Here is a 19,414-nt window from a genome sequence, read left to right on the forward strand (position 1 = left end):
CGGCTTTAGATGCAGCCGGGTTGAAAGATTTCAATAAAGCTGAATGTGTGGAAATTTTGAAGAAAGGCCATTCACTGGGCATTTCCCCTGGCGGAGGTAGAGAAGGAAACTTCAGTACTGACTACAACATAATGTGGGGTAACCGCACAGGTTTCGCTCGGATAGCTTTGGAGGCAAAAGTGGTGAGTGATCTTTGTGCAATTTGCATTGCCTTCACGATTATCCTAGATAAGACGTAGTGTGTTGATATCCTTGATCTAGCATCCTAAGTAGTTGAGGATGGCAAATCCCCTGTTTGGGGGTCAAATGATATCTGTATTTCCCACCACTGCTTTTTTGTTTGTTTGTTTTAAAGCTATTAAAATCAATTACATTTAAAAAGAAAAATAGCTTTTTTCCTCTTCAATTCTTGAAAATCTGGGGGACAGCATGTGCAATTTGAAGTCAATTACATCAAGCTTGTCACTGTAATGCCAGATGGGGAGCATTATTCCTAGTCCGTAACCAAAATAAAGGTGGTGCGGGTGGGGTGAAGTAATTCTCCAGTTCTCAGCTACCTTTTGATTTTGATTTTTGATTTTATTCTTTTAGCCCATCATCCCTATATTTACACAAAACATTTGTGAAGCATACAGGAACATTGGAAACTCAAGTGAGTACTTTGATTGATCAAGAAATCTGCTTTCAGGCAATAAGCATTTTATAATAATATACATTTTTTTGAAACAGAATATCTTTTTACTACTTTCTAGTAGAGTTTATTCAATGTACACTGATCTGCAAAAGTTTTGCTGCCTGTCTCAGGACTGAGTGAACATGTCCTTGATTAGTTTTTTCTTAGATTTAAAAGATAGCTATAATCTATAAAAGTGGTAGGAACCCCAACATGGAGGGGAACTGAGCAGGGGGAAAACCATATTCTGCAGTCTATTTTACAACTTATGACCTTGATTTTTAAAGAGCAGAGAAGAGCTGACAGAATATGCTGCCTTTTCCTTTCCAAAGGACTCATACTATTTAACTCTTCCTCTCTGGGATGGATTGACTGGAATTGCTAAAAACTCAGAATGCCAACTAATTTCAAATTTGATATGGGATCGCTTTCTTACAGACTCTTTTCCCTTTCATACATAGGGCTGACAAGATGGTTATATGAGAAAACACAACGTTTCTACCTTCCCGTATATGGAGGATTTCCAGTGAAACTGAGGACATATATTGGAGAACCCATCCCATATGATCCAAATATAACAGCTGCAGAGCTGGCTGAAAAAGTAAGCTAACTCTACACCTGGAAGTAAAAAAGCAGGATTCCCCCCCCCCTGTTGGTTTCTCTTTTTCAGTTCTATAAAATGTTTTCTGCCTACTGACTTGCTCATTCTAAACGACCAGAGATCAGGTTCATTATATTGACTTTTGTGCATTATGTTCACCAGTCAGCTTTCCCTCTCCGGAACTTGTTGAGACCATGAAAAACCTATGCATTTTATGTAGTGCTTCACAAAGAACTGTTCATGCAATAGGACTTCTTCTCCCCACCATATGCCCAGAATCTGTCCCAGAGGGTTCTTCCAAGCCCCCTCCCCGGTGGGGGACCCAGTAAGCACTGTACGCTCCTAATCCTCAATAAAACTATCACTGGGACTTCCGGGGTTGACGCGATCTGGGAATGGCGGATTCCCTCCGAGCTCCGGAGGGAATCGGCTCAGCAGGGGACGGGTCTTTGCCGTGCCGGCGACACGGGGACCCTTAAAACCGCAGGCGCGGAATGCCTGCGGACTGAAGACTCGGCGGGTGCCTTAAACGCCCCCCCCTGATTCGCGAAGAGCCTTTTTAAAGGCTGCGGAGGGGATACGGGGGGTGGCGCGGCCTGAGAGTCCATCGCTACCTCTGCTGAGCGAAGCCGCAAGCCATGACCGGAGAGCGCTGACTTCCTTCCTTGAAATTCGGCTGAAAAAAACAACCCGTGAGTAATTTGGACTTGGTTTTTAAGAAATTTATCTACTGAATTTGAGACGATCGGGGGATGTGCTAAAAGGAAGTCCGCACCCCCTACCTTGCAGACGATCTAGAGCAACGAAAAAAGAACTAAGCTGGAGTGCCTACCCTGTAAAGGGTGAGTTTTTAAAAAAAGACAGTAACTTCCAAGATTTGGAAATTTTGAGCAGGAGAGAGGAGTGTTGGATGTTTTATGTTCTGTTGTAAACAACCCCCCCTCCCGGGCCCGGGAGCGTCCTGCTTTGGAGCTGGTTTAAGAAGTGCAGAGTTTGACAGCTGTCAAAGCTGTCAAACAGACTGTTAATAGTGGAAAATTGTTACCTAAGTTACCTCTGGATTAAAAAGAGTTACAATTGATCTAAAATTGTTGGAAATAAAGAAACAATAACAAGACAGAGGACTGTTGGGGAAAAGAATACTAAGTAATCAGATTCCCTCTAGAGGGAATTCTGTGGAATTACAATGGCTGTGGATGGAAAGATACTGGGAGAAATCGAAAGGATGTTCTATTTGGTTGGAATCTTACAAGAGCAGACTACGGCTATGAGTGAACAATTGATGACCTTGAATCCTGAAACAAGTAGTTCTGTTCAATGTAATGAGAACCTGGCTGAGAAAGAATCCACAGCTGAGCCGGAAATGATAACCAAAGAAGAGGAGAAGACAAAACAAGAAAGAGAAGAACTGAAATGGGAAAATATTGTCCAGAAGCTGACATCTGTGGAATATAAACAAGGAGACTATTGGACTGAACCTACTACAAATCTACGAAAGATCCAGAAGATGAAAGTGGAGGCCCTGGGAATCTATGAAATCAAGGAATTTAAAATAAAGAAATATAATTGGGGCCTCCACATAGACTCTGACTTTGATTATGTTCAAAATTCATGCCTTGTGGAAATTCCTCAGCAGTTGCTTGCAAATATGGGAAGAGATCTTGGACTGACTGTGAAAGAACTCTTTCGAGACGTGAAGACCGACATAAAGGATTGCCAACTAGGCCGGCGGAGAGGGACTGAAAGAGATTTGAGAGCCTCGGACGTAAGGAATCCGGGCTAATAATTGCTATTTTGGACATGTTTTCGGAAGGGACACAAACCGGGGAAGGGAGGGAGGGAAGAATCTAGTTTTAACAACACTTAAGACCATGGGATTTAGCTAACAAGATTACTAATTAAGACAAAATGGGAAATCGTTGGAAGGGAACTGAGGTCCAACTTAGAATAAATTTAATTTTGCTTTTTTTTTTATATATATATAAAGGACTAATATTAAGATGGATAAGGAAATGCCAATTTGCTGATACAAATTTGGGAATAGGGATGCAAGGGAGGGGGTGGGGGGAAGTCAATGACCAGGGTTAGAAAATAAGTTTTTTTTTTGGAAACTATATATGTTTGTTGTTTTATTTTTCTGTTTGTTTGTTTTTATGTTTTTCGTGTTTTTGTCTTTGTCTATATAAAATGTGAAAACTCAATAAAAATTTTATAAAAAAAAAAAATAAAACTATCACTGAAGAACTTCTGATGTTTGTTTGATTTATTGCAACTCTGCACGTGAATGTGACTCCATTCTACTCTACTATTTTCACCCGTGCCCTGCTGTGCTGTTTTTAGGCAAGGAACCAGGAGGTGACTGTTTTTTCTCACTAGCCCTGTCAGCCATTGCCATTCTAAGAGAACGAGGGAGGTGTCCCTAGTGAGTTCAGGCACCTCTTTTTCTGGAAAAATAGCACTGAGCATAGTGAAATATAACTCAGAAGCATTTCTGCCATTTTCCTCACCTAGCTGGAGGGAACAACCATGCAGGAAAACTAATATGTACCAAGCAGCCCAAGGCACTTATGTGTGGTTGTATCTCTGCCATTCTCATACAGTGCTCTTGGTAAAAAAAAAATAACCTGTAACTGGGGGAAAATGGGATTCTTTATTCTAATGGTTCTGATCCCTTTAGCATTTCCTCACAGATATGAATAACGGTGAATATCCATTTTGCAATATATTGATATAATACAATATTCCTTTGTTCTTCTTTCAACAGACAAAGACTGCAATTGAAAATCTTCGGGATAAACACCAAAAAAGGCCAGGAAATATATTAAGAGCTATTTCAGAACGATTTGATAAGCATTATAAAGCTGACTAGTCCATATAAAGCAGTTGTAATGTTTATGATCATGTATCTGTAATAGAAAACTTTAATTATTATGTAATTAAAGCTAAGTTAAGATACACAGAATTGTGCTGGATTGTATATTAATTATTGTGAAGGGTCATTAGCTCATTAGCTCAGCCTTTGGTGTACATGCTGAAGGGCCTAAGTGCCTTCTTGTCCTATCCTGCAAAACTCACAGAATCCCCCTTTTGGAGTCTTACACTGGTAGCACCAGAATCAAAGAGTGTAACATGAAGGTGAGTGTTTAATTGAACCTCGAAATAATGCTATATCTGAAAGAGTAATGTCTACAAATCTTCTGTATCAAAACAGTGACACTTCTTTTACGTTTGTAAAAGGCTGTTCCAAGATCTGAGCCCTGTAAAGCCTCTCCTCCTTCCAGCGGGGAGGGATTGCGAGTGGGAGACGATTCCCGTGTCACGCAGGGGGCATTTTGCCCCCTGCACTCTCATCATTGCTGGTGCGCCACGCCTCCCAGTTGGGCACCCAATCAGGGGCCACCGCAGGGGCATGGTTTAGCCGCTCAAATGCGGCCACGCCAGCTCTCCCCACCATTGAGCTTCAGATTTTCCACGAGTCAAGTGTTCCTGCTCATCATGATCTTGTTTCAGCCAAGCACGTGGAAGAGTTACAAATTCGGAAGTTCCTGTTCCGATTCTGGAGTTGTGAGGTTTGGAGGAAGGGGTCCAGTGATTTTACCTGCATTTGTACTCTTATTTCGCCTTCGTAATTTTTGTGGGGCATCTGGAGGGTTCCTGGCTGTTGTTTTGCTTTAGTTAGAGTGAGATCTCAGGTGGCTGCGGGTCACTCCAGCACTGCCAACAGCACTGTTCTCCCAGCCTCCTCACCAATCCGGCAAGCCTCTTGGGCTCGGGTGGCGGTTAGGCATTGGAATGTGTTGTTGGTGTATGGAAGGGCAAGCTGTGGCCATCGCCTACCCCTTCGTTTATGAGTATTCCGTTAAAGGAATCCGGTGGTTGTGCATCCTGTCCGATGCCCTGTGTGGTGGGGGGCCATGGCATGACCCTCGGTAACATCAGGGGAGAGCTTATAGTTGTTTTTGCATCAACAGGCTCCCCCTACTGGTGGTTAACCCCTCATCAGACTCACCCCTCTCCGAGTGGGTGGAGTCAAGTTTGCTGTGGTCCAATGCCTAAGCCAATACCTTCTCACATGCGGTAATCAATAAAGTTGTGGCCTTTTCTTAACCTAATATACTGTGTCCACGTGTCCTCATTACCCAAGCGGGGATCGGGTCCTCAAATCACAACACAAATCTTTCTGCAGAAGCTCTTGTGTATGCTCATTGAGTCTCAGGACTTGGACAGCATAATGATGATACTAAAACACTCACTTGCTGAACAAGAACATTGAATACATGGAGTAGGCTTTGCTATCAAAAACGATCTTGTGAAGCTCTTGTCAAAAGTCCCTACCGGCGTTAATGAACGAATTTCAACTTTGAATAAAACTCACCAAAAACCAACAGCCTACTATTCTAAGTGCTTATGCGCCAACACGGGATGTTGATGAAGACATTAAAGATAAATTTTACTATCTGCTGGATATCATCCTATCAGAGACACCTAAGGAGGATAATGGGACGCGGGTGGTGCTGTGGGTTAAACCACAGAGCCTAGGACTTGCTGATCAGAAGGTCGGCGGTTCGAATCCCTGTGACGGGGTGAGCTCCCATTGCTTGTTCTCTTCTCGTGCCAACCTAGCAGTTCGAAAGCACGTCAAAGTGCAAGTATCACTTTCGGCGGGAAGGTAAACGGCCTTTCCGTGCGCTGCTCTGGTTCGCCAGAAGTGGCTTAGTCATGCTGGCCACATGACCCGGAAGCTGTACGCCGGCTCCCTCAGCCAATAAAGCAAGATGAGCGCTGCAACCCCAGAGTCGGTCACGACTGGACCTAATGGTCAGGGGTCCTCTTTACCCTTTAAGGAGGATAATATTATCCTCCTGGGTGATTTTAATGCAAGACTTGGGCAAGATTTCGATCTGTGGCCTGGGACTATTGGGAAAGAAGGAATTGGCAACAGCAACCAGAACAGAATCTTTCTTTTGACTATATGTGTAGTGCACAACCTTGTTATTACCAACACACACTTTCAACAAATATATATATACATATATATATATATACACAGTCGTACCTTGGATTCCGAATGCCCTGGAACTCAGACATTTTGGCTCCAACAATGACGCAAACCCGAAAGTGATTGTTAAGGTTTGTGAACGTTCTTTTGGAACCCAAACGTTTGACGGGGCTTCCATGGCTTCTGATTGGCAGCAGTAGCTTCTTGCAGCCAATCAGAAGCCACAATTTGGTTTTCAAACATTTTGGGAAGTTGCACGGACATCCGGAACAGATTCCATTCAACTTCTAAGATATGACTGTAAATTTAAATCATGAAGGCACCCTCAGTCAAACCACTGGCACCTCTTAGACAATGCAATTGTCCAAGACTGCCATGATGTGCTCCTTACCAGAGCTATGAGGAGTGCCGACGACTGCTGGACAGATCACTGATTAATACGGTCCGCAATGGCTATCAAAATTATACCTCAACGCAGGCTTCAAGGAAGGAAACCAAGGCGCAAAATAAACACTGAAGCCCTTCAAGATCCCATTAAGTGGGATTGCTTCCAAAGTACTCTTTTTTAAAAAAAAATCAGTTAATCATTTTTTCTTTTTCTTTTTTTAAAATAATTTTTATTGAATGATTTTATGTTTCAAAAAACAATACAGCCATACTACCACAAAATATAATTAAGAAATAAAAATTACATACATCAATATTTAGTTTGTTATTTGTTATTTACCGTCTTATATCCTTCCATACATTGCATACAACAACAACACATATGTGCAGACACCCACACCCGCACAGAAAATGATAATAATAAAAGTAAATATTTTTTCCCTTTTTATCTTCCAAAATCTTTTCTTCAACTTTGACTTCCTGTCAAGTCCCTTTGCATATGTTTTATCTTACATTTGAATGTACACAAAACAACAAACCTTTCTATATAATTTTTCCAATACATTCGGAAAACATAATAAATCCTTAATTGTAGTCCACTTTTTATTTCCTTTATCACTCGAATGCTAGCATGGAGTCAATACTATTATTGTATTTTTGAACATATTTTTTATAAACATCCCATTTTTTCGCTAATTTTTGCTTTGAGTTTCCTCTGAGTTTACTAGTCAGTTGAGCCGTCTCCACCAATTCCTGTAATTTGATTTGCCAATCTGTTATTTTTTGAGCCTCGTGATCTTTCCATACCTTGGCTACAAGTATACGAGCCGCTGCGGTTGCTTACAAAAATACCTCTCTTAGATTTTTTTGGGATCTCTTTATCTAAAATACTTAATAGAAATGCCTCCGGTTTTGGGGTAAAAGTTATCCCCATCATCTTTTTTAATTCATCATATATTTTCCCCCAAAAAAATATTAATCTTTCCACACGTCCACCACATGTGGATCATGTCACCGTTATTTCCTCCACATCTCCAACAAGCATTCGCCAAATTATTATACATTCTTGATAATCTGGAAGGAGTGAGGTACCACCTATGAGCCATTTTCATCATATTCTCTCTTATATTATAGCTGGCTGTAAATTTCAAATTTACCTTCCATAAGTTTTCCTAATCTTTTAGCATAATTGGATGACCCACATCTTGGGCCCACTTTTTCATTGAAGCCTTAACCTCCTCTTCCATTACTTCATAGTCTAAGAGAAGTCTATACATTTTTGCGATTATTTTAGTTTTACTATTCAGTAATTCTCTTTCAAATCTTGAAGGCTCCTTTTCAAAACCTATCTGCTTATCCTGTCTGAACATTTCATTCACCTGGAAGTAATCTAGCCAACTAGAAAAGTGATATTTTATTTTCTCATAACTTATCAATATTAGTTGACCCTCCGCCTCCCTTAATATTGTGTTATACGTTATCCAGTTCTCTTTGATGTTGTTGGTGTGTTTTTTACAGCGATTGCTTCTAATGGAGAGTTCTATCTTGGGGTTTTCAGTTCCAAATATCTTTTGTATTTTTCCCACACCTTATATATAGCATTTCTTATTATATGATTTGAAAAACTCCGATGCGCCTTTATTTCCCCATAATTAAGATAGCCATGCCATCCAAAACGTGTGTCATGACCTTCTAGATCTAAAGTATCCCAATTTTTAAATAAACACCAATCTTTCAACCAGAGAAGACATGAGGCTTCGTAATATAGCTTCAAATGTGGTAACCCGAAGCCACCTCTTTCTACAGTATCTATTAATATCTTATGCTTTACTCTTGGTCTTTTACCCTTCCACAAAAATTTAGAAATTTCTTTTTGCCACTTGTCAATACTGCTGGTCTTTCCTATAATTGGAATCGTTTGGAATAAAAAGAGTAGCTTCAGTAAGACTATCATTTTAATTACCGAAATACGGCCCAGGAATGATAAGTTTAGGCTTGTCCATGTCTCCAACTGTCTTTTGATATCTTTCCAACAATTAATATAATTATCTTCATACAAGTTAATATTCTTTGGTGTTATCCATAATCCTAAATACTTGATTTTGGGGTAGATTTTAATATGTATTATTTTTTCTAATTCTGCTTTTTCATCCGGCGACAAATTTTTAACTAATAATTTTGTCTTGTTTAAATTCAGTTTAAACCCCACAACTTTACTGTAGGCATATATTATTTCCAATGCCTTTGTTAAACTCTGTTTTGGTTGCTCCGTAGTTATAATTAGATCGTCAGCAAATGCCCTCATTTTGTAACTTCTACTTCCCAGCATAATCCCTTTTATTTCTTTTTCCTCCCTAATTCGTTTACATAAAACTTCCACTGTTAGTATGAAAATTAAGGGGGATAGTGGGCAACCTTGTCTGACCCCTTTACTCATTTCACACTCCTGTGATAAATTGCCATTTATTATAATTTTAGCTTTTTGTTTTGAATATATTGCTTCAATCCCTTTTATATACTGTATACCAAAGTTTTCTGGAGTCAAATGTGAGGCAATTTGCTGACAGCTATAGCTTGGCCAAAATTGGGTCATGCTGTTAACAGGACAAGGATCCCAAGCATACCAGGAAATCTATCACAGAATGGCTGGAAAAGTACAGAATCAATGACCTAATCAAAGTCCAGACCTCAGCCCAATTGAAATGCTGCACAAGACCTTGAGATAGATGTGCATAAACAGATGCCAGCTGTTAAGTTGGGGGCGAACATATCAGACGACACAGCGATTCTTCCAAAGCAGTTCTTTATTTATAAGCTGGAACAGAACTGAATTGAGGAGCTCAGTCAGTCTGCTTATATAGAGCTCCAGAACAACATAACTATTGCAACTTTCTAAAACTATCCAATCACTGAACGTCACTTTCGATCCTTCATTCGCATACAAACTATCCAATCACCGAACGTCACTTTCAATCCTTCATTTGCATAACTATCTACAGTATCCCCCTGCTGACCCAGGGTGAGAACTTCAGTACATAACACCCCTCCCCACCGAGATAAGGCGTTAGTTACAATCGTAATGGTTTCCTTATATACAGCACTACATATAATGGTTCAATTAGTCACATAAGCATATCGGTTACATTTCACATCCTTAGACAAACAGTGATACATGTCCAACAACATAGTCCTTTAAATAAGTTGGGTGCTTGGAAACTCTGCCAGGCCACCGGGGACTGGTAGCCAAGTCCAGGGGGCCACACAATTCTTGCTGAGACTGTGGTGCGACCCTAGGTGGCGTTGAAACCAAATCCCCTGGATCCGCTGCTGTGGGTGGAACCTCCGCAAGTGGAGTTGGTGGAATGTCACGCACGGCAGTGGTCTGAATCTGTGGTATGTCTGGCAGACCTTCTGAAGCAGCTTAGTTCGGCTCCATGCAGGCAGATTGCTAGAGAGGTGTAGGTGCAGCTTCACCATCTGTAAGTGTCTGTTCTGGAGCCACGTGCGCAGTTGGGGGGCACCACGGTAGTGTCCAAGTCCCCAACCCTGCGCCTAAGCTGGTCTATGTGCCGGCGCCACAAGTGTCCATCTTCGAGTGCCACCTGGTACGAGCGAGCACCAGTGACTCCCACTACTGTGGCTGGCACCCAAGGAATGTCCCCCACAAAGTTCCGGGCAAAGACCTGGTTTCCGGGCCGGGGGTTCGGCCACGGCAAAGTCTGGGTGCAGCCGGTCGAGAGGGGATCTGAGGCGGCGGCCCATAAGCAGTTCAGCAGGACTTCGCCCTGTGGCCGCATGAGGGGTGATGTGTTGTACGAACAAGTATTCGGTGACCCGCTCATGCCAGTCTCCCTGGTCCAGGCGCGCCAGTGCCTCTTTTGCCAAGCGCACCATTCTCTCTGCTTGCCCATTGCTGGATGGGTGAAATGGTCCCGTTAGAGCATGGCAGATGCCCAGTCCCAAAAGATACCGCTCAAAAGTGCCTGACGTGAACTGTGGTCCGTTGTCGGAGACAAGGACATCAGGACACCCATGCCTCCCAAAGAGGCCTCGCAGCACCCGGATGATGGCCTCAGTAGTGGTGGAGGGCATCAGGGCCACCTCCAGCCATTTGGAATAGGCATCCACCACTACCATAAAGGTCCGGCCGTGAAAGGGGCCAGCCAGATCAATGTGCACCCTCAACCAGGGTGTCTTGTGCGTCTCCCAGGTGTGTCCCTTAGCTGCCGGTGGCGCAGGCCCCGATTCTTGGCACGCTTGACAGGCGGAAACCCAGGCAGAGATGGCATCGTCCATGTTAGGCCACCAGACGTAACACTGAGCCAACGCCTTCATTTTGACAATTCCCGGGTGGCCAACGTGCAGAGCCTCCAGGACACATTGATGGAATCACAACGCAGTCTCCCCACAGCAGACAGCTGCGATTAGCTGAGAGTTCATGTTGTCTGGTTGCGAAGGGCTGGAACTCCGATGCAAAAGGCCCTTGTGGCCACCCCCTCCACCCCCAGTTGAGCACACGGCTGATGGTGCGATCCTAGGCAGATGCAGAGGCCACAGTGGCAGCCGATATAGGCGCTGCCGGAAGATTCTCAATCAGGAGGAGCGATGAAGCAGGAGCCAGGTCTTCCACAAACGCTGGAAGATGGCAACGGCTGAGGGCGTCGGCATGGCCCATCGATTTCCCCGGGCGATGGACGAGCCGGTAGTGGTAGGCAGCCAGGAAAACAGTCCATCGCAGCATGCGTGGCGAGAGGACCGGTGGAGTTGGTCGATCACTGGCGAGGAGACCCAGGAGCGGCTTGTGGTCGGTGATGAGGTCGAAAGTCCTGCTGTAGAGGTATTCATGGAACCTCTTCACTCCAGCCACAAGTGCCAGTGCCTCCTTGTCAAGCTGCCTGTAATTCCGTTCCGTTGGAGATAGCATCCTGGAAAAGTAGGCAAGCGGTGCTTCTCTTCCGTCTGGAAAACGGTGACTAAGGACAGCGCCGATGCCAAAAGGTGAGGTGTCACAGGCAAGGACCAGCGGCCTGGCTTCACTGTACTGTATCAGCACACTGTCCGATGAAAGGAGAGCCTTGCCCACATTGAAGGCGGCCGTCTCCTGATGACCCCAGGACCAAGCTGTCTTTGTGCTGAGGAGTCGGTGAAGAGGCTCAGCCACTGTGGCTTTGTGGGGCAAGAACATGTTATAAAAGTTCAGCAGTCCCAGGAACACCTGCAACTCCGTCTTGTTCTTTGGGATGAGGGCCTGCTGGATAGCGCTGATTTTGGATGTGGTCGGGTCAAGGCTGGAGGCGTCAATAGGATAGCCCAGGAACTCCACCTGTGGAACGGCGATCTGGCACTTGTCCCTCTTTACCTTGAGCCCGGCCTCCTAGAACCTGGTCAGCATGGTGCGGAGGAGCTCGAACAGCTGCTGGTTTGAGTCTGCAGACACCAAGATATCATCAAAGTACGGTACCACGTCCGGAAGCCCTTGCAGGAGACGCTCCATAAGGCTTTGGAAGATGCCAGGAGCCACACTCACCCCGAAGAGAACAAATGAGAAAAAATTGGCCTTGAAGAAATTCTATTGGAAAATATGAATTGAAATATCATATTGATGGGAGATCTGAATAGTGTAGCTTCCCTGGAATGGGATATGACTATAAGAAAAAGCGATACCCAATGCCTTTTTTCAGATAGCAGACAATTTAAGCCTCATTAATATTTGGAGAGGGTCCTAGAAATGTGCAACCCTACTCACCACGACAAGGTGATGATCCAGCAAGTGAGTGTTTTAGTATTATCATTATGCTGTCTAGGTCCTTGGTACGTATTAGTTTTCCTGCATGGTTGTTACCTCCAGCTATGTGAGGAAAACTGCAGAAATGCTATTGAGTTATATTTCACTATGCTCAGTGCTATTTTCCAGAAAAAGAGGTGCCTGAACTCACTATGAACACCTCCCTCGTTCTCTTAGAATGGCAAGGGCTGACAGGGCTAGTGACAAAAAACAGCCGCCCCTGGTTCCATGCCTGAAAACAGCACAGCAGGGCATGGGTGAAAATAGCAGAGTAGCATGGAGTTGCATTCACGTGCAGAGTTGCAATAAATCACACAACATCAGAAGTTCTTCAGTAATAGTTTTACTGAGGCTTAAGAGTGTACAGTGCTTATTGGGTCTTCCACTGGGGGAGGGGGTTGGAGGAACCCTCCGGGGCAGATTCTGGGGCACCTGGTGGGGAGAAGAAGTCCTATTGCATGAGCAGAACTTTGTGCAGCACTACATAAAATGCATAGGTTTTTTGTGGTCTCAACAAGTTCCGGAGAGGGAAAGCTGAGTGATGAACATAATGCACAAAAGACTATATAATGAACCCTATCTCTGGTCGTATAGAATGAGCAAGTCAGTAGGCAGAATACAATTTAGAACTGAAAGAGAGGGAAACCAAAAGGAAAACAATATTCTGCTTTTATACTTCCAGGTGTAGAGTTAACTACTTTGGACAGTAGTGTACACTTGACATTAGCTACCATCCATATCTATCCCATTCCTTCTTATGAAATACTGTGTGTTGATTTGTTTCCCCATAAACCAGCTTCAAATCAACCCCAACTGAAAGAAGCAAATATCCAACTGTGTTTTAAGTCGACAGTGTGGAAACAGACAAGGGTCCTCAAACTACATCTGCGGGCCGGATCCGGCCTGCCAGGGCCCTAAACCCGGCTCGCCCGGGGTCGGGAGGGGATTGCGGAGGAGAGAGGTGCCCCACACGCCCTGGACCCCATGCACCCCATCTCCCGCTTTTGCCTCCTTGCCCGCCTGTGAGCGTGCCGCCGGGAAATCCCGGGCCTCTCCCTGCCCATCCGCCCATCTCCCTGCCCCGGAGGCCGGCAGTGCGTAGTCACCGGCTGTCCCTGCCTGCCTGCCTGCCTGGGCCTCCAACGCCCCGCCCCCCGCTGCACTGAGATGGCTGCAGCCACTGGCAAGGACAGGGCTGACGCGAGGGCCTTGCTGGTGCTGCAGCGTGATGCGCCACCTTCTGGGGTGCCCGCCTCACCTCCCCAGGGCCTGGTGCCAGCTCTGATCCCCTGATCTGGTGTGCCTGCAGGGCTACAACATGGAGTTTGTGATGCACCATGCGACTGTGGTGATCGGGCGCAACTCGTCGCTGGGCACTATGAATGTCAACATGGGCCACTCCAGCCCCCGCAGTGAGTTGGGAGTCATGGGGACAGGCGACACTCGAGCAGGCCGCGCTGTGGGGATCGGGTGTAGGGAGACATGTGGGCAGGCTGGCGTGTGGGGATTTGGGGTTGGAGGACAGGAGTGCAAGCTGGGAGGGGTGGCAGTTAGGGAGACACGCAGGCAAGTTGGGTCATGAGGATGGGGCTTAAGGAGACATGGGTGCAGGCTGGGTTGTGGGGATCTGGGTTAGGGAAGCACATGCATAGGCTGGGTCATGTGGAAGGGGGTTAGGGAGACGTGTATAAGCTGGGTTGTGGGGATGGGTGTGTGCAGGCAGACACACGTATAGGCTGGGTTGTGGGGATGAGGTCATGGAAGGCCTGCATGTAGGCTGGGCCATGGGGGTGAGGGTGATCCATGTGTAGGCTGGGTCGAGCATTAGCGATATTGACCACCTCATTAACCAAAAGCAGACCCATACTTCCCATTGAAATACTTATAAGTTTATGTTGATTAAATCATTCTTCATCTTAAATGTTGTATTTCCCCCCTGTTTTTTGTGCACTACAAATAAAATATGTGCAGTGTGGATAGGAACATATTTTTTTCAAACTATAGTCCAGCCCCCAACAGTGTCTGAGGGACAGTGAACCAGCCTGATGTTCATACAACTAATTTTTACACATGCACACAGGACAAGACAGTATTTCTCTCTTTCTCTCTGCTGACCCATGCACAGGAACTGACATTTGCAAAACTAAGCAAGGATTGTTTGTTGAGATTGCAGGGGGTTGACTAGACGACCCTTTGGGCCCCTTCCAACTCTACATTTTATGATTCTATGAAGAAAACCTTTTACTTACATTCCTGGTAAGCCTAAATTGTCATTATTTCAGTCACCTCTCTGTGGGAGCAGCAGAAGTCTTGTCTGGTGCACTTTTTTGTAGGCTAATTTCCACCAGTATGGAGACACGTCCCTTTATGTGGAGGTTTAAAGAGACTGTGATGGGTGTGCCATCTGTATGAAGAAACCAAGCATTGTGAAAAAGAGAGAAGGCTTGGGGAGGCTGCTTCTGGGAAGTTGTGGCCATTTGTAATCAAATATAAAATATGGAGTCACACCTACAAGAACATTCATATTGCACAATAACATATTCAGTCACAGAAAACCAGTTCTTGAGTAAGGAGTAAAGTTAGGAATAGTACTTGAAGTACTCTTTCTATGATTCAGTCATTAGAACAAATATCCATGGCTTGTAAAAGCCAAACAGAACTGCAAAACATAAAAAGCACATGTAACTTATGTTCACTAGCCACTTAATGAATCACTTGAAGAAGAGTTAAAGCCCATTAAAAGCCATTAAAACCACTTAAAGCTACTAAAATGCAGATAAAAACCACAGGCAGATAAAAAAAACCTGGTATTGTGTATACCCCCTGGTGGCCAGAGCGAGAACTTCAAAACATGAGTTCCCTGTGAAGAGGGATTTATTCATTTTTTCCACATTTATTTAATATTAAAACATGGGAAGTAAAAGGCAAATAGAACCGAAAAACAAAAAAACCATAGGTTTCTGATCTTCCCTAATTTTTTGCACATTTATTTAATATTAAAACAAGTAACAACGATACATTACAAACAAAATCAAAAGTTGCACTACAACATTGTCCACTGCCATAATACCGCAGAACAATTACTCCAATTCTCAATCTCCTATCACTGGCAAGGAATCTCTCTCTCTCTCTCTGCTCAATTTAACAATAAGTTTGAGAATTCACTTTCCCAAAGGGAGAGAAGCAACAAAATAAAAAAATTAAAAAAAAATATTTATGATTTCCAGGTTTATACACTTCAATAATTTTACAGTCATTCTGGAGTCTGGTAGGTAGCTGTGTTGGTCTGATGCAGTAGACCCCCTTCTCAGCTTCCAGGTGTCCTGCCATGGCCCCCACTTAGTGAGGGAACGCCCTGCTGCCACAGCAACCACCCCCTCCTCCAGTACCGGGTGTCACCTGCGGCCACCGCTCTGGGCCCCAGAACAACGCCAAGCGGCTCGGCCCCAGAAGTGACTGCCACGGCATCCCCTCACAGGGCGCTGGACGGCGCGGGGAGGATGCTGGAGCCGCTGATAAAGTAAGAGTTCTTCAGTGAGGAGAACGCACCCAATTGGCAGGGGCTGCTTGTGCCAGTCCTGAAGAAGGTGATGTAGTGGCGCTGGGTGTATGGGGGGGGGAGAGGGATCCAGAAATGCTGGCCTGGGGGCGGGAGGAGAGAAGCCGACTGGCTCCTCAGAGAAAGAACTTTTGCCTTCCTTTCGTCCTCCCCCTCCCCACTTGAACTCCCTATTCACTCCCCCCTCGTGCAGCTCCCTCCAATGCCAATGGGTAGATCACTGCCAGTTTTTTATTGTTGGTAGTAGATTGCAGCCTGGTCTATTGCTTTCATTTCATGGATCAGTGGCCTCGTTAGCTAGTAAGATTCGTGTTAAATTACTATTTTAGGGGTTGTTTTTAATTGTCTGGAACGGATTAATCCATTTTGCATTACCTTTTCTGGGAAACCACGGCTTGGTTTTGGAACAGACTTCCGAAACGGATTAAGTTTGAGAACCAAGGTACCACTGTACGTTTATTTGGTTTTAATTACATAATTATTAAATTTTCCTATTACAGAACTATGGTTTGTTTTATATGGACTAGTTAGCTTTGTCATCCTTATCAAATCGTTCTTAAATCATACCAACTTCTATGAAAAAAATGGAAAGGTTTTGCTCAAGTGGCTATAAATACCAAAGTGTTAAGTACTATGCATACACAATTGTACATTTGGACACTTCCAAAAGCATATATTTTATGGAACAAAACATGACACATAACAGATAGAAGACATGGGTTGATTTCCATTTGAAGTGATGATGTAGTGCCACTCTATAAGGCTGGGGGATCCATTAAGGTGGTCTGTTCCCAGAGACTTATGGTCTCTGGTGGATTCCTGAATACTCTCATGAATTTTCAAGTTGGCATGCTCACCACTTCTGTCAAAGTCTTGATATAGAATTGGGAATTAACGTAGGCACTTGACAGGTTGGCTCTTAAGTGTCATCCTCAACAATGAAGCAAACAGGGCTCCCTCATATTCTCAGGAGTGTCTGGCGATGAAGTAGGACAGTGCCTGGAAGGGACTCAGCAGCTTGCAAGGCAACATCTCTCTCGAAGGCCTGTGGTTTTTATCTGCCTTTTACAGTGGTGCCTCACAAGACGAAATTAATTCGTTCTGCGAGTTTTTTGTCTTGCGAATTTTTCGTCTTGCGAAGCACGGTTTCCCATAGGAATGCATTGAAACGGTTTCCCATAGGAAAAAGGAAACAAACTTGCAAGACGTTTTCGTCTTGCGAAGCAAGCCCATAGGGAAATTCGTCTTGCGAAGCAACTCAAAAAACCAAAAACTCTTTCGTCTTGCGAGTTTTTCGTCTTGCGAGGCATTCGTCTTGCGAGGTACCACTGTAGTAGGTTTTAAGCAGTTTCTATGAGTTTTAATTGGTTTTAACTCTTCTTCAAGTGATTCATGAAGTGACTAGGGAAGATCAGAAACCTATGTTTTTTTGTTCTATTTGCCTTTTACTTCCCATGGATATTTGTTTTTAATGTCTCTGTGATCCTTTGATGTCAAAGCATGTCAACCTGGAACTTTTTGTCGGAATTCAAACCTATATCAGTAGTAACTGGCAACTCTCCAGGCACCCGGCTTGATCTCCTGTTGACCTCCCTGTCTGCATTCCCCAGCAAGATTCAGGCTAGGTAGCGATAGGCGATTCTTTTCAGCGTGAGAAGAACACACACCCTCTTTCCTGCCCCGCCCCCGGCAGGGGAAAGAGATAGACAGAAACTTATTTACATGCCTTTATTTCTGTCTTTGTAGCGTTACAAAAAACATGACTGCTCTATTCGAGCTCCAGCAGTTGAGTGACTAACACTTCCTGTACTTCTTGTACAAGAGCAAGAGGAAGAGCTCATATTACACTCTGAGCTAATTCCGGTGCATTGCCCTGTGAAATGACTGTCCCTCTGTTTCCCACGGACAGTCCCAACATTCCCATCATGTTTTGTTTTCAAGCTAGCACTTTGCAGCAGCATTGCATCCATATCGTAACACTTTTTGCTCCTGATCAAGCAATGCATACTGCAGGGGCAACTCGTGAAGAAGCTTTTCAACCAGCTGCCTGCAATAAAATCAGCATGGCAGGATTTAATTTCAGTGATCAAACAGATGGTATTGGAGATCTCAGAAAATGCCTGGAGCACAAGTGACTGGTCAAGTTTATTTGAGTAGACTTGATTTCTGAGGATGATTACTTAAGATTCCGTATTCTAATCCAGTAGCGTTAATGAAATCCTCATTTGCTGTAGAATTAGTCACATGCCAATGAAAGAGCTTTTACTTATGCACTAGGATTCAATATTGCAACAGAACATATTGTTAAGGTTATGTACTACACAACATACATATTGTACCTGACTGGAAGGGAGAGACTACCATGAAAGGGAGATAGCTACCTTTACTCTGTGACCCAATATGTTATTGTGCAGTATGAATGCCATTGTAGGTGTGACTCCATATTTCATGTTTGATTACAAATGGCCACAACTTCCAAGCAGCCAGCGCCCTAAGCCTTTTTCACAATGCTTAGTTTCTTCATACAGATGGCACACCTTTCACAGTTTCTTGACACCACCACATAAAGAAACGTGTTTCAATATGGCTGGAAATTAGACATTGAAAAAGTGCAGCAGACAGGATTTCAGGTGCTTTCACAGAGAGGTGACTGAATTAAAGGCAATTTAGGCTTACCAGGAATGTAAGTAAAAACTTTTGTTCATAGAATCCTAAAGTGAAGAGTTCGGAGGGGACCCAGGGGTCGTCTAGTTAACCCTTTGCAATGCAGGAATCTCAACAAACAATCCCCGGTTAGTTTTGTAAATGTGCTAGTACTTGTGTTATTTGTCAGTTTCTGTGATAGCATCTCTCCCTTTGTGCGTGCTTTGTGCATACATGCATAAAAACCATGTATTATCTTTTTTTAAAAAAATAATAATTGCATTTTCAAAAACAGGAACAGAGAGCATGTTTAAGAGACATATTGTAATGGCAACCACATGTTTAAGGTCCCATTTGGCCTTTTTATATCTGGGTTTCTAAACTTGGCCTAGTGGGGGGGGTGTTGGTTCATGTTCTCTCTCTCTCTCTCTCTCTCTCTCTCTCTCTCTCTCTCTCCAGTAAAAAACTGAAGGAGAAAACAGTTTAAAATTGAGAGTATATGGCCTTGGGGAAACTTGGGGGATGATGGGAATCCAGACTCCATTGCTGAATTCACTCACTCATGGAATTAACAACCTGGCAAAAAGTCCTTTTTGGAAATAAAAATGTATAACTAGCAGAAAATGCCTTTTACAAATATTGTCACTGTTTTAATGCAGCTGATTTATAGGGATTACTCTTTCAGGTGTAACATTATTTCATGTTTCAGTTAAACACCCACCCTCCCATTACACACTTTGATTCTGACTCTAGCAGTGTAAGTCCAC

At 44.0% G+C, this 19,414-nt stretch overlaps 1 protein-coding gene and 1 long non-coding RNA gene across 2 annotated transcripts in view; one reads left to right on the top strand and one right to left on the bottom strand.

Moving 5' to 3' along the window:
* Positions 1 to 4,236, top strand: part of LOC309539756 (DGAT1/2-independent enzyme synthesizing storage lipids-like) — an 8,753-nt gene extending 4,517 nt beyond the window's left edge. The window contains exons 4-7 of the mRNA XM_082236105.1: positions 4 to 182; positions 592 to 652; positions 1,135 to 1,274; positions 4,039 to 4,236. Coding sequence (XP_082092231.1) covers positions 4 to 182; positions 592 to 652; positions 1,135 to 1,274; positions 4,039 to 4,143 — 485 coding nt within the window. The 3' untranslated portion in view covers positions 4,144 to 4,236. The remainder of the gene's footprint in view (positions 1 to 3; positions 183 to 591; positions 653 to 1,134; positions 1,275 to 4,038) is intronic.
* Positions 4,237 to 16,936: 12,700 nt separating this feature from the next.
* LOC309538481 lies at positions 16,937 to 19,078 on the bottom strand. Its single transcript, XR_014222213.1, has 3 exons — positions 17,983 to 19,078; positions 17,331 to 17,518; positions 16,937 to 17,066 (listed from the first exon to the last, which is right to left on the bottom strand). It is a non-coding gene; the product is annotated as an uncharacterized lncRNA (long non-coding RNA).
* Between the last annotated feature and the right edge of the window lie 336 nt (positions 19,079 to 19,414).

The sequence above is a fragment of the Podarcis vaucheri genome, assembly GCF_965113315.1.
Source record: "Podarcis vaucheri genome assembly, chromosome: 8".
In the NCBI taxonomy this organism is placed as follows: domain Eukaryota; kingdom Metazoa; phylum Chordata; class Lepidosauria; order Squamata; family Lacertidae; genus Podarcis; species Podarcis vaucheri.